This window comes from Mesoplodon bidens, assembly GCF_964165515.1.
Source record: "Mesoplodon bidens genome assembly, chromosome: 18".
In the NCBI taxonomy this organism is placed as follows: Eukaryota; Metazoa; Chordata; class Mammalia; order Artiodactyla; family Ziphiidae; genus Mesoplodon; species Mesoplodon bidens.
The window spans coordinates 48239832-48252040 of NC_138175.1; the positions used below are offsets into that span (position 1 = coordinate 48239832).

The 12209-nt window shown below is 48.4% G+C and overlaps 1 protein-coding gene across 1 annotated transcript in view; it reads right to left on the reverse strand.

The window, feature by feature from the left end:
• Nucleotides 1-12209, reverse strand: part of FCGBP (Fc gamma binding protein) — a 90715-nt gene that overhangs the window by 34388 nt on the left and 44118 nt on the right. The window contains exons 5-8 of the mRNA XM_081217860.1: nt 10791-10938; nt 4918-4974; nt 2405-3652; nt 105-454 (exon numbers count right to left, since the gene is read on the reverse strand). Of these exons, the coding sequence (XP_081073986.1) occupies nt 105-454; nt 2405-3652; nt 4918-4974; nt 10791-10848 (1713 nt within the window). The 5' untranslated portion in view covers nt 10849-10938. The remainder of the gene's footprint in view (nt 1-104; nt 455-2404; nt 3653-4917; nt 4975-10790; nt 10939-12209) is intronic.

Genomic DNA, 12209 nt, shown 5'->3' on the forward strand with positions numbered 1-12209 from the left:
TTGGCAAAGGGCTCGGGTCTGGGGCCTGACACTGCCTCCTCCTTCTGCTTGTTGGGTGGCTCATGGGTTTCTTTTTAACCGGGAACCCTCCTCTGGATCCTTACCCGAGCGAAGCCAACTTCCCCGCGGGCCAGCGACACCGCGTGGCTGTAGGCGCGCACGGTAACCAAGCCCACGTAAGAGACTCTGCGGCTGCCCCGGTGCTCGTTCTTGGTCTCCACGCTGAAGGCAGGCAGGGTCTGGTCGTCGCTGCACAGCTCCGCCATCGAGTACAAGCACGTGCCCATCATGTCATAGCGGCGGCCATCGAAGGTGGTGTAATGGGGGTCACCCTGGGCGCGGCAGGTGGCCGTGGAGTCCGCCAAGCACCTGGCCTGCCCATCCAGCACCTTGCAGAGCTGCTTGGGACCGCACTGCTTGCCTTTGCAGGAGGCCTTCTCCTGGGTCTGCAGGGCTGGGGAGGGAAGGGGGGTGGCCACAAAGAAAGAGTCAGGAGTGTCCACCCCACCAGGAATCCTGGAGCTCTCCCACCCTGGGGAGTTTGGGCAGTTAGCTCACAACTACCCATTCTAGAAGTGGGGGGACTGAGGTCTGGAATCTCAGAGGGAGAGAGCTGCTCAGGCCTGACTTCTCTTAGGTTTTCTGGTTCCCCAGAAAACACAGCTCAGCCTAGAAGATCTGGAAGGTGGTGAAGAACCACCAGGCAGGAACAGTCATGGAAAGGTTAATGTGTGGCTTTTCTCTCCCTGTTTCCCCCTTGCCCCTACCTTCCCAATCAGGCTAAAAGGCTAAGGGATCGTTTTTATTTTTTATTTATTTTAAATTTTTGGCTGCACCACACAGCATGCAGGATCTTAGTTCCCTGACCAGGGATGGAACCCATGCCCCCTGCAGTGGAAGCACGGAGTCCTAACCACTGGACCGCCAGGGAATTCCCCAAGGGATCTTTTTTAAAGATAGAAAATGGAAGACAGAGACTGTTCAGTAGAATGGAAACGGTGGCATCAGGCTGCCTAGGTTAGAATCCTGGCACAGTCAGTTAGCTGTGTGACACTGGAAAGTAATTTATAATTCTGTATGTCTCAGTTTCCTCACTTGTGACATGGGGGTGATAATAATACCTTCTTCACAGGGATAGCTGGGGAAGCGGGGAGTGGCCTGGCTTAAATAAGCTAAAATATAAGCAGGGTTTGGAACTGATCCCAGGTGTTAATTAGGTTAATTATTACCTATTATAATCAATCACCCACCTCTTCCACATTACTATTCAAGCCTGAAGTGGCCCTTTGAAGTTGGGTAGCTTCCATGCCCCGGAGGATGGATGGGAGGGGCATTTTTGCCAGTGCCGCGAACTCTACTGTCTAGGATCCTTGCTTCGGGAAGGGGATCCACATAGGGAGAAACAGCTCTTCCTCCCCTGCCTCCTAGTCTCCAGAAGCTCTTGCCTTCTGTCTGCTCATAATAATAGCTCACCCTTATGTAGCCCTACTCACTTGCCTGATACCCTCTAAATGAGCTACAAATGTTAACTCATTGCACTGTCACTTAACAACCCTGTGAGGGGTGCAGTTATATCCCCATTTTACAGATGTGGAAATAGGTCCACAGAGGTGAAGTCATATGCCCAAGGTCACACAAGCAAAGGTGGGATTTGAACCTGGGAAGTCTGGCTTTAGCATCTGTGCCCTCAAACGCTGCACCGCTTGGAGGCAACTCCTCAACAGGCTGGGCCCAAAAGTACACAGAGGGCCAGGTCCTAGAAATTAACTATGTTAACACATACAAGGCACCTAGAGTGGACCCTGGTATGTTGAGAAATACTGCCCCCACATGGTAGCCATCATTATTAGACTTTTAGACCTCCTGAGTTTGGCATTCCTATATGAGGTGTTGGGGGAGTGGCAGTTAGCAACTGGTATGGTTGTGTGTCAGTAGCTAAAATAACAAAATATTCCCAAGCTGGTTGGTGAGAAGCTGCTAACCTGACCCGACCCCGCACAAAGATCCCTCCCTCTTGGCACCTTGGCTCTCCCCAGGAACCTTTCCCCAATGCCACCCCCCACAAAAGCAACAGACAAAGGGCTGATGCTAGACACCCTGGGGGCTTCTAGGACCCTGCTGCAGTGCTCTGACTGGCATCTCTTCAGACTGGTTGGGACCCTGGATCATACCAGTTGCTAAACACTTAGAGTATTGTTCCTGCAGGGGGTTGGGGGACAGGGAGGGCTTGGGAAGCCTTACGGAAAAGAAGGATGGCAGGGAGGATGCAGGTGAGTGGGAGACAGCCCAGCTGAGCCAGGAAGCCACAGATGAGCACAGAGAGGGTGGGAAGGGGGAAAAGGCAAGTGAGCTGGCACAGGGGTCCCCAGGTGGACAGGGCCAGAGGTCATTTCTGATCACTTACTCCGGCCGCAGGCAGCTGCTGTCCCAAAGCTCACGTCCTGGTCCAGCCCAAAGGTGAGCAGCCCAAAGTTGGCAGCAGCCTCAGCCACATGGATACTGTCCGTAGTGCCGAGGTCCACTTCAGCATATGAGAACTCACTGCCTGGCACAGCGGCCCAGGTGAGGTTGGCCCCCAGCCTCTGCCCATCTATGGTCAGCTCACCAGCAGCCTTTGTTGGTGCCACTACCAGGGCCACGCACTTAGATTTTGGCACGCTCTTCACCACATAGGCAGGGCAGTAGGCTGCCACATCTGGGATCAGGACCAGGAGGGGGTCATAGGTCACTCCATCTTTGGTGGTACCCATGCCAAACAGCAGGACTTGGATGCCCACATCTGCAGACAGGTAGAGTGGCCGGGACTGCTGGATCTCAAACTCTGCTACGTTACCTGCCTGGAGCCCACGGGAGCCAGTGGTGCCCCCGAGGTTGTAGGTCAGCTGCGTGGCCTGGCTGGCCACGACATAGACCAGGTCGTAGCGGGTCTGGAAGGACAGAGGGGGCACCACATAGCGGGTGCCCCAGGCAGATGTGGGTAGCAGCTGCTCCACCACATGGTTGCAGTTCGTGTTTTTCTGGGCACAGCTGTGGCCAGAGAGGACAGCCACGGGGCTACTGGCGGTGACCTTTGACCCTGAGAGGTCAGCTGTGCTCTGCACCTGGGCCACCTGGTAGGGGTCCAGAGTCACACTCAGGACATTGCCCGCTGAGTAGTACTTGCCCTGGAATGTCACTGACCCCTTCAGCTGTATACTGACAGAGGCACCGGCTGCACCCGCCACCACAGCAAACTCCTTGAGATTCTGGGACGAAATGCTGGCGGGTGTGAGCACAAAGTACTCAGTGCCTAGGGCGCGGACAGGCCACAGCTGTGTCACATCTGCTGTGTTGGGCTTAGCGTTTACTGCCTGCACAGAGATGTTGCGGTCAGAGTGGACCACCACCGCACGCTGGAAGGTATTGCTGCCGGCCATCTCAGCCTTGGCAGTGATGTTGACCACGACTGACTGCCCGGGCCTCACAGTGACATCCTGTGAGGTGCCATCTACCCGGCTGAGGATGGAGACTGAGGTGAGGCTGTCCGACAGACTGGAGAGGAGGAGGTAGAGGTAGGCTTTGCTGTACCCGAGATTATAGTTCTGCAGGAAGGCCGTGAGGAATTCCTCTCCCCCGCTGTCCTTGGGGTCCACTGAGGCCTCCTGGGTCAACCCTGGGGTGAGAAAATGCAGCTGTGGGTCTGCTTTATCCAACCCTCCCCATCAGAGAAGTAACCTCATACCCCGTGCCTGGGTCGCATGTTGAAATACTAACGTGGGTTTCTATTTTCTTTCTTCTCACTCCTTTCCCCTTATTCATGCAGTGTTCACCTACCAGCCTTTCTGGCTTTTGCCTTCCAAAAGCCTGAACACTTCAGACATGGATCTCAAACTCAAACACTGACGGGGCCAGGCAAGTGATGTAAATGTGTGAAACAGAATGGGCAGACTGTGCAGCTAGAGCATTCACATGCCATGGAAAGTGGGGTGTTGCTATTAGCTTTAATCTGTTGTTATGATGATGGCTTACGGGCTCTTTCTTAAAAATGTCACATCTTACCATTTTTTCAAGAGAAACTGGATATCTGAATTTCCATGTGAAATCTCCTATCCAAAACTGTTTTATGTAAGCACTATGGGGCCCAAACTGGCTGGATTCAGGTGCCAGTTTGTGATTTCTGTCTTCATAGGATTAGGGGTGTATGTGAAGGGGAAAAGGGGATTATGGGAGTATGGACAAAATGACTCCTAGAAATAGAGAGGAGTGGGGACTTTTCAACACCTCAATCTAGGAAAAGATTCTCCAGGGCTGAGAAGAGAGAGGGGGAGGGAGAGAGATCACTTTACAGGATCTTGGAGAGAGTTGTGGTGGTTATAGAAGGACTGTCTGCCGAATAAGGGGAGCCTTGAAGGACATCCCAGGGTCCCATGGGGCCAGGGGATCAGGGACAATGAATGTTTCTAAAGTAACCTAAATAGATGTTGACTGGTAAAGAGGGCCGGGATATCCCATCCCTCCCCCCAACTTTGGCTTTACCTAAGACTCTAGTTCTGGACATAGCCCTAGATAATTGGGCACCAAGTCCCCCCTGCCCCCTGCCAAGAAAGACTTCAGTGAAATCTTCCATCACCTCAGCAGAATGAGGCTCTAAGTCAAAACTTTAGCTGAGTTGCAGAAAATCAAGAAAGTAGTAGTTCTTACCTACTTGAATTTGGGGACTAAAGTTTTTACCTGTTTCCCTCTGGAACAGAGAGAGAATGGGTGAATTCCACCACATTTCTCTGCAGGACTTAAAGGGTCTCTCTCCCATCTCAGCTAGCCTGGGGTGATACTGGGAGATGTGTTTGTGGAGGGGGCTCAAATGGAGGGTGCTGACCCAGGCAGGTAGAGTTCTTCAGGCTGGAACCAGGACATAGATGGGATTTTCGTCTGACTTACCCCACAGGAGGGTTGCTCCGGCCCAGAGCATCCACCAGCTCCGCAGAGAACCCATGTCTGCAGTGGAGAAAGAGAGGGGGTCATAGGAGGCTGGTCTGCCCCTCCTGCCAGAGGACAAAAGGGCCCAGTCTCAGGACAAGGGCTGCCTGGGCACCAGGAAGGCTGAGGTGGGCTGAATCCAAGGGCCGGTGTGTGTGTAAGGAGAATTGGACATCTGGTGGGCCTGGGGGTTGGGCAGGGAGGGCAGGACAGAGGTAGGATAGGGAGTTGGATGTCCAGTGGATCTGGGGGGAGTGGGATGGGGAGGCCTAGAGCCAGGGGCAAGGGTAGGGGACCTGATGTCCCACTTCCAAAGGGGATGCAGCCTCTCTCACCTGCAGGTTCCCGGAGCTGCAGGGCTAGTCCCAGGTTCCCTGGGCTGGGCTATATAGTGGAGTTTCTGGACTCCTCAGGCTACGCCCTGGGCCACCTGCCAGGCAGATGATGCCAACTTCTTGGAGGAGGCTGCTGATCTCAGGGCCAGCTGGAATGGGGCCCCTGAAGGCCTGAGAAGGGTGGAGGGCAAGTCTGAATGCCTGAGTCCTGAGAGGGATGTGAGAACAGCTGGTGGCTGTGCCTGGGGAGCCTGCTAGAAACTTCAGTCCTGGAAGGGTGGTGTCCCTGAGAGAAACAGCTGGGGAGCAGGGTGCTGAAGGCCTGGAGCTGGGTCCCCAGGGGGTGGGGAGCAGGAGTCGAAGTTGGCAATTGGTCTTGTTTGCTGGTTCAATGGCTAAATTTTTTTCCTTTGGCTCCTGCCAGGAATAACAGTGAAGGACCCACATCCGGGTCCCCACCCCCCACAAGCTGTTCCCTGGTCCCCAGCCACACATATCCTCTTTCCAACCATTCAGGGTGGGGGGCAGGTGTCTGAGATGTGCAGGAACCTGAGCACCTGACTCAGGACTTTGTTGTGGGACACAATACCTCCACCCCCAGACCAACAGGGCTTCCTGGGTACCTAATCTGCAAAATAGGAACATCAGAACTAGCTTCACTAGGCTTACTTGTCTCCCAGAGGGCACTCTGTAAACTCTCAAGGAGTACAGGTGGGAGGCAGGCTCTTCTGGTGTGGTCCCAGGTGGGGAGCAGGTGGCACCTGGGGGCTGGAGCTGTGTGTAAAGAATGATGCAGACCCCTGTTTCCTGGTTCCACGCAGACACTGGGCTCCACTTTCTGGAGAATTTGTTTTCTGGGAGGTGTTTTTTTTTCCTGAGACAGGACTCGCTGAACAAGTTTTGGGTGATTCTGTGCCCCCATCACCCAAAAATCTGCCTGGGATGGGAGTTGGGGGTGTAGGTCACACACGGGGAGCAGAAGCAGAGACAGCTGAGAGGTGGTGTGGGCATTCTGAGGTGGAGTCCGTTCCTCCTGAGGGGCTGGCCTGACCCATGCCCTGCTCTCCTCCGCCCAGCCCCAGGACTCATTGCCTGGGGAGTCTTCCCTGGAAATAGCAGCTGCAAAGCCTGTGTGTCCTCTTGGACAACACCCCAGCAGCTGCTGCCCCCAGGATTTCTCCTCTCTTATCACAAGGCTTGGGCCTCTGTGTGGTCAGGGTGGATGGGGGCTGTTAGAGCCCCACCCAGGGCAGGTTCCCAGAGGGAGAGAGAAAGGCTCAGAGCTGACTGGGCCCCAAGGTCAACCAGGAAAATGAGGTGAGTAAACAAGAGACTGGATAAGAGCCAGACATATTAAGAAACAGGCAGGGGTGAGGGGACCAACGGGGAGTGAGAGCTTTGTGGGGAGTAGTGCCTGAGTCCCTGAGGAAAAGGACCGGGAGGAGGGGCTGCTGGGATTCCTAAGGAGGAAACAGCTATTGCAAACCAAGATGTCAAAATCTTCTGTTGGATACACCTTGTTTAGCCTGAGACACTCAGAGAAATAAGGGGTGAGGGAGCAGAAAATTAGAGTAAGACTCAGAGGTGATTCTGTCCCCCAATCTCTAAGCCTTGAGGTCTCCCCTGGTTGACCCCAGAGAGATGCCTTCCCCCTCCTCAAAACCCATTGTTGCATTCTGTGGCCAGAGTCCCCAGAAGTGGGGCGGCGGTGGTGGGAAATCTCACAGTTTAATATTTGACACCCCTGGGACCTTCTCCCTCCTTTCAGAGCCCAAGGGGTGTGAGAGTGGTGGGTGGGTATGGTACGATGCACCCTGTACCCTACTCCATATCATATCAATTCTCAGAAACCCCACTGGGAACCCCCTGAGATAATCTGTGAGGACACTTCCTTGTGGTCAGCGAAATTACATCCATCCTGCCACTGGCAGCCCTGCTCTGAGCCCAAACAAGGGGTGTTTGTGTGTCCAAGCCCTCTATCCTCTCCCTGCTGATAAGATCTGTAGGGGACAGATCTGTACTGGTCATATGACTTGAGACCCCTGGGGACCCTCTGGCTTGTCTGGGTTTTAGAGATCCAGGGTACAGGTGGAGACAATTTACTCTGCAGCTCAATTCAGATTTTCTGGCAATTTTCAACTTCATTCTTTCATGCTCTGGATCCCACAAGGGTCTCTGTACCCCCTTGGGGAACTCCTTCATCTTGCACAAGTTGCCACTAACGTCCCTGAGGTTCAAACTTGATCTTGTTCCTCCCCTGCTCAAGGAAATTCCATGCTTCCCTGTCCCTGTGAATGCAAGTCCACACTCTTGGCAGGACTATCTCAAGCCCTAATGCTCCATTTCCTGCACCCTCCACCTTGCCATTGCCTGTGCAGTTCCTTCCACTTGGAACACTCTTCTTCATATTCTACCTGCTAACTCCATGCCTGGAATCCAGACGTCATTTTCTGCATTTGTCATTTCCTGAAAACCCGAGCTGAGGCTAATCTCTTTTATTCCTCCTATACGGCACTGGCCATCTGCTCCCTTGCTTTATGGAAATTCCCTTTATTTGTTTTACCTTCTTGAAACTTCAGACCTGTTACAGCTATGTTCCTATTCTTCACCTCCCCACCCATCACTCTTTGACCCACCACAAGCTGACTTCCATGTGCATTGAAACTGTCCTGCTAAATCCTCCAGTCTCCTCTTACTTGCCACTTGATTCTAGCTCCTCTTTAACATTTGACATGAATGCTTCCTCCTCAAAAATTTTTAATGTCTTGGTTTCCATGATATCACTTTCTTGTGGATCTTGTGTTACTTTGGTCTGTTTCCTATAATAACCCCTTTAACATTGGTGGCCCTCAGAAATAATGCCATTTGCAGCAACATGGATACAACTAGAGATTATCATACTAAGTGATGTAAGTCAGAAAGAGAAAGACAAATATCATATGATATCACTTATATGTGGAATCTAAAATATGGCACAAATGAACTTATTTACAAAACAGAACAGACTCATAGACATAGAGGACAGACTTGTGGTTGCCAGGAGTGGGGGGCGGGAGGGAGAGTGGTGCACTGGGAGTTTGGGGTTGGTAGATGCAAACTATTACATTTAGAGTGGATAAACAACAAGGTCCTACTGTATAACACAGGGAACTATACTCAATATCCTGTGATAAACCATAATGGAAAAGAATATAAAAAAAGAATGTATATATATGTATAACTGAGTCACTTTGCTGTACAGCAGAGATTGGCCTAACATTGTAAATCAACTATACTTCAATATAAAAAAACTGGTGGTCCTCAGATTCTCTTTCTCTGCTTCTTTCTCTAACTACCTCTTTTCTCCAGGAGATCTTATCCATGTCCATTTATGCTGTCTAATAGAACTTTCTGTGATGATGAAAATTTTCTGTGTTTTGTGCTGTCCATTGTGGAAGGCAATGGCTCCATGTGTCTACTGAGCTCTTGAAATGTGACTAATGTAATGGAGGAACTGAATTTTTTATTTAATTTCATTAACCCATTTAAAATTAAAGTAACCACCTGTAACTTGTATCCATATTAGACAAGACAAAACTCTAGAATTGTTGCTAGCCCAGGCTCCATTTCATCTACCTAGTCAGCTGCTTATATGTCTGTCACCCACCTACTAACCTATTTATTCTCTTTTATACCCATTTTTACATTCCTGGCCCCCTTGTAGGCAACCATTCTAATGTGATTCATGAGAATATTTTAATGTCTTCTTGAAATAAAACACATGTTAGTAAGTGCACAAATCATAAATGTATATAGCTCATTGAATGATCTCAAAATGAATACATCCTTATAACCTACACCCAGGTCAAGAAAGAGAATGTTTCCAGCATTCCAGCAGCCCTCTTCATTCTCCTTCTTAATCACTATCCACTCCCTACCTCCCATAAGGAGCCACTATTTTGGCTTCTAACACCACAGATTATTTAGCTTGTTTTTGAACTGTACACAAATGGAATCATAGGTCTAGGTTGTTTTGTGCTGGCTTCTTTCACTCAGTGTTATCCTGTGTAAATAACTATAGTTCATTTTCGTTGCCATATGGTACTTGCTTGTTTAAAAATCACTACAGGGACTTCCCTGGTGGTCCAGTGGTTAAGACTCCATACTTCCGCTGCAGGGGTCACGGGTTTGATCCCTGGTCAGGGAACTAAGATCCCTCATGCCACGGCCAAAAAAAAAAAAAAAAAATCACTACATATTTACCCATTCTACTATTTCCACTTTGGGCTAATGAATACTATCTTCTGATGCACATGTGCACAGTTTCTGTTGGGATGTGCTGTGGAGTTCCTAATGGTCATTGCTGGGTCATTTGGCTCAGCTTTAGTAGATGTTACCAAACATGTTTCAATTTCAACTCCCACGATCAGTGTATGACCAATCTGGTTGCTCCACGGCCTCACCAATATTTGGCCTTGTTAGACTTTGTAATTTTAGCCATTCTAGAGGTGTAGTGGTATTGGGTTGTGGTTTTCATGTGCATTTCCTTGATTTTTTAGTGAAAAAATCAAGAATGTACTTGTTCATTTTAGTAATCTATTTGTTCAGGTCTCTTGCCCATTTTTTAAATTGGGTTGTCTGGTTTTTTTTCTTATTGATCTGTACAAATTCTTTATATATTCTGGATACAAGTCATTTTTTGTTAAATGTTTTGCAATTTTTTTTCTCCCACTATGTGACTTATCTTTTCACTTTTTTTTTTTGGCCCACATTGTATAGCTTGTGGGATTTTAGTTCCCTAACTAGGGATCAAACCTGGGCCCACAGCAATGAAAGTACACCAAGTCCTAACCACTGGACCATCAGAAAATTCCCTTTTTTCACTTAAAAATATATTGATTGATCGACTGATCTGGCTGCACCAGGTATTAGTTACAGCATGTGGGATCTTTGTTGTTGTGTGTGGGATCTCTAGTTGCAGCATGCGGGCTCTTAGTTCCCTGACCAGGGATTGAACCCCAGCCCCCTGGACCACGAGGGAAGTCCCCCTTTTCACTTTTTTAATGATGAAAAAATTCTTAATTTTAATATAGTTCATTTAATCAACCTGTAACATTTCATGGCTGGCCTTTTTTTTTCTGTGTTGAATTCTTCTAATCCAGAAACATTCTATTTTTTCCCATTTATGTAGATTTTCTTGGATTTATTTCACCAGTATTTAAATTTTTTTCAGAAATATTATGGGGACAGGAAGTAAGAATTCTGAGGGGACTTAGAGAAAATAGAAAAGTGATGTGAGCCCTGTCACCTTGGCATGTGCTGTGTCTGAAGAAACTAATAAACATGCACTCTGAAGACTTTCAAAGGGACACTTTGTGCTTGATGTAATGGTTAGTGAGAGTGAGTGGGCTCTGGTAGATATTGACTCTGATGAGGAATGAATAGGTATTTCTCAGGACATTCTCAGGACTTGTGACCAAACCCTTTTACAACTGGACTCTTAAGAGTGGATCCTCCTACCTAGAGTGAAAACATGACACCATCCAGGAAGTTGAAAGAATGCCTCCCAGTCAGACATGCCATTTTTCTCTTCTTTGAATAGGTGAACTACAGGGGTTTAACAGCTTCCTGCCTGAGCCATGCCCTTCTCCAGCAACCATAGATGGAACTGAAAGGAAAAAGGAAAAGCAGTGGGCAAAATTATCTAACTCAAGATTTCAGAGCTGAGTTGATGCAATTCTATGAAGAGAAGCTTTTGGAAAACCTTTAAGACTGAGTTAGGGGACCCTAACACAGAGAGCTGGGTTCTCCACCCCCGGCACCCTGTAATTCCTTTACCAAAACACATTTCACATTGTCTTGTAATTGTTTTCTTGACTTCCTTAATCTGAATAAGGATGTGTTTATTTTGCTGATCAGTGGATCCCCAGGGCCTGGTATAGTCTGGGCTCATAGTGGGTAGATAATAATTATTTCCTGATTGGAGAAATGAAGAGAAGCTCTGGAGGGGTGACACAGGTTTGTGGGGTTCAGCTCTGTTTGTCGTATGGCCCTTCGGTGGAAGTTGTCCTTCCCATAGCGATAATGGGGGGTGGTATAGACACTTTGCAGAGGCAGAGTGGGAGAATCAGGCTGCCTGGTCATATAACATGGATACTCTGTACTTCAAGTACACAGCTCAGATCAATGGTCTCTGTGTTCAGATCTTTTTCTAGGAAAAGTGATGTTGGCTATTTTTAAGCTTAGTCAAATATTGCTGTGACACACAACATATATGTATTAGCCAGATCTGAATAAATATAGACCATGGGACTACATATCTGAAATTTACAGAAATATTTAAAGAGAAAAGTGCAAATGCCCTGGGGGTTAAGAACCTAAAGTCATTTGGCCGGCTAGTGCCAGAAATGGAATTCCATCTGGCTCTCTGGGCTCCAGGTGCAGTGCTATTTCCACTCTGCCACTGACTCACAAGTCCTTTTGGTGGGGACATATAAAATATTACTGTTTTGCACATGGAAAAGTAGTTGAACAATTCTGGATCACTTAATTGTTGTAATTCCCACTTCTCTCCAAGGAAGCCCAGTATCTACCTTGAAGGACATCTGTAAGGTGCCTTAAAGGCTCTTAAGTTGTTTGCTTAAATTTGAAATAGCTATACATACTTGTTGAACATTTTTCAACCAATTCAAAGTGTGGAGATAAAAAGTATAAGTATTGCCCACCTACCCTCCTCATTCCCCATCATTTCCCAGAGGATAACTCCAGTTAGCAGTTTGATGTATACCATTCAGTCCTTTATATATTCATATATACTTATATACACATATGCATATGTACACATACATAGCTCTTCTAATAAGGAAAAATGAGATCAGTTATAGGTTCAATTGTGTCCCTGCAAAATTCATATGTTGAACCCCTAATCCCCAATACCAC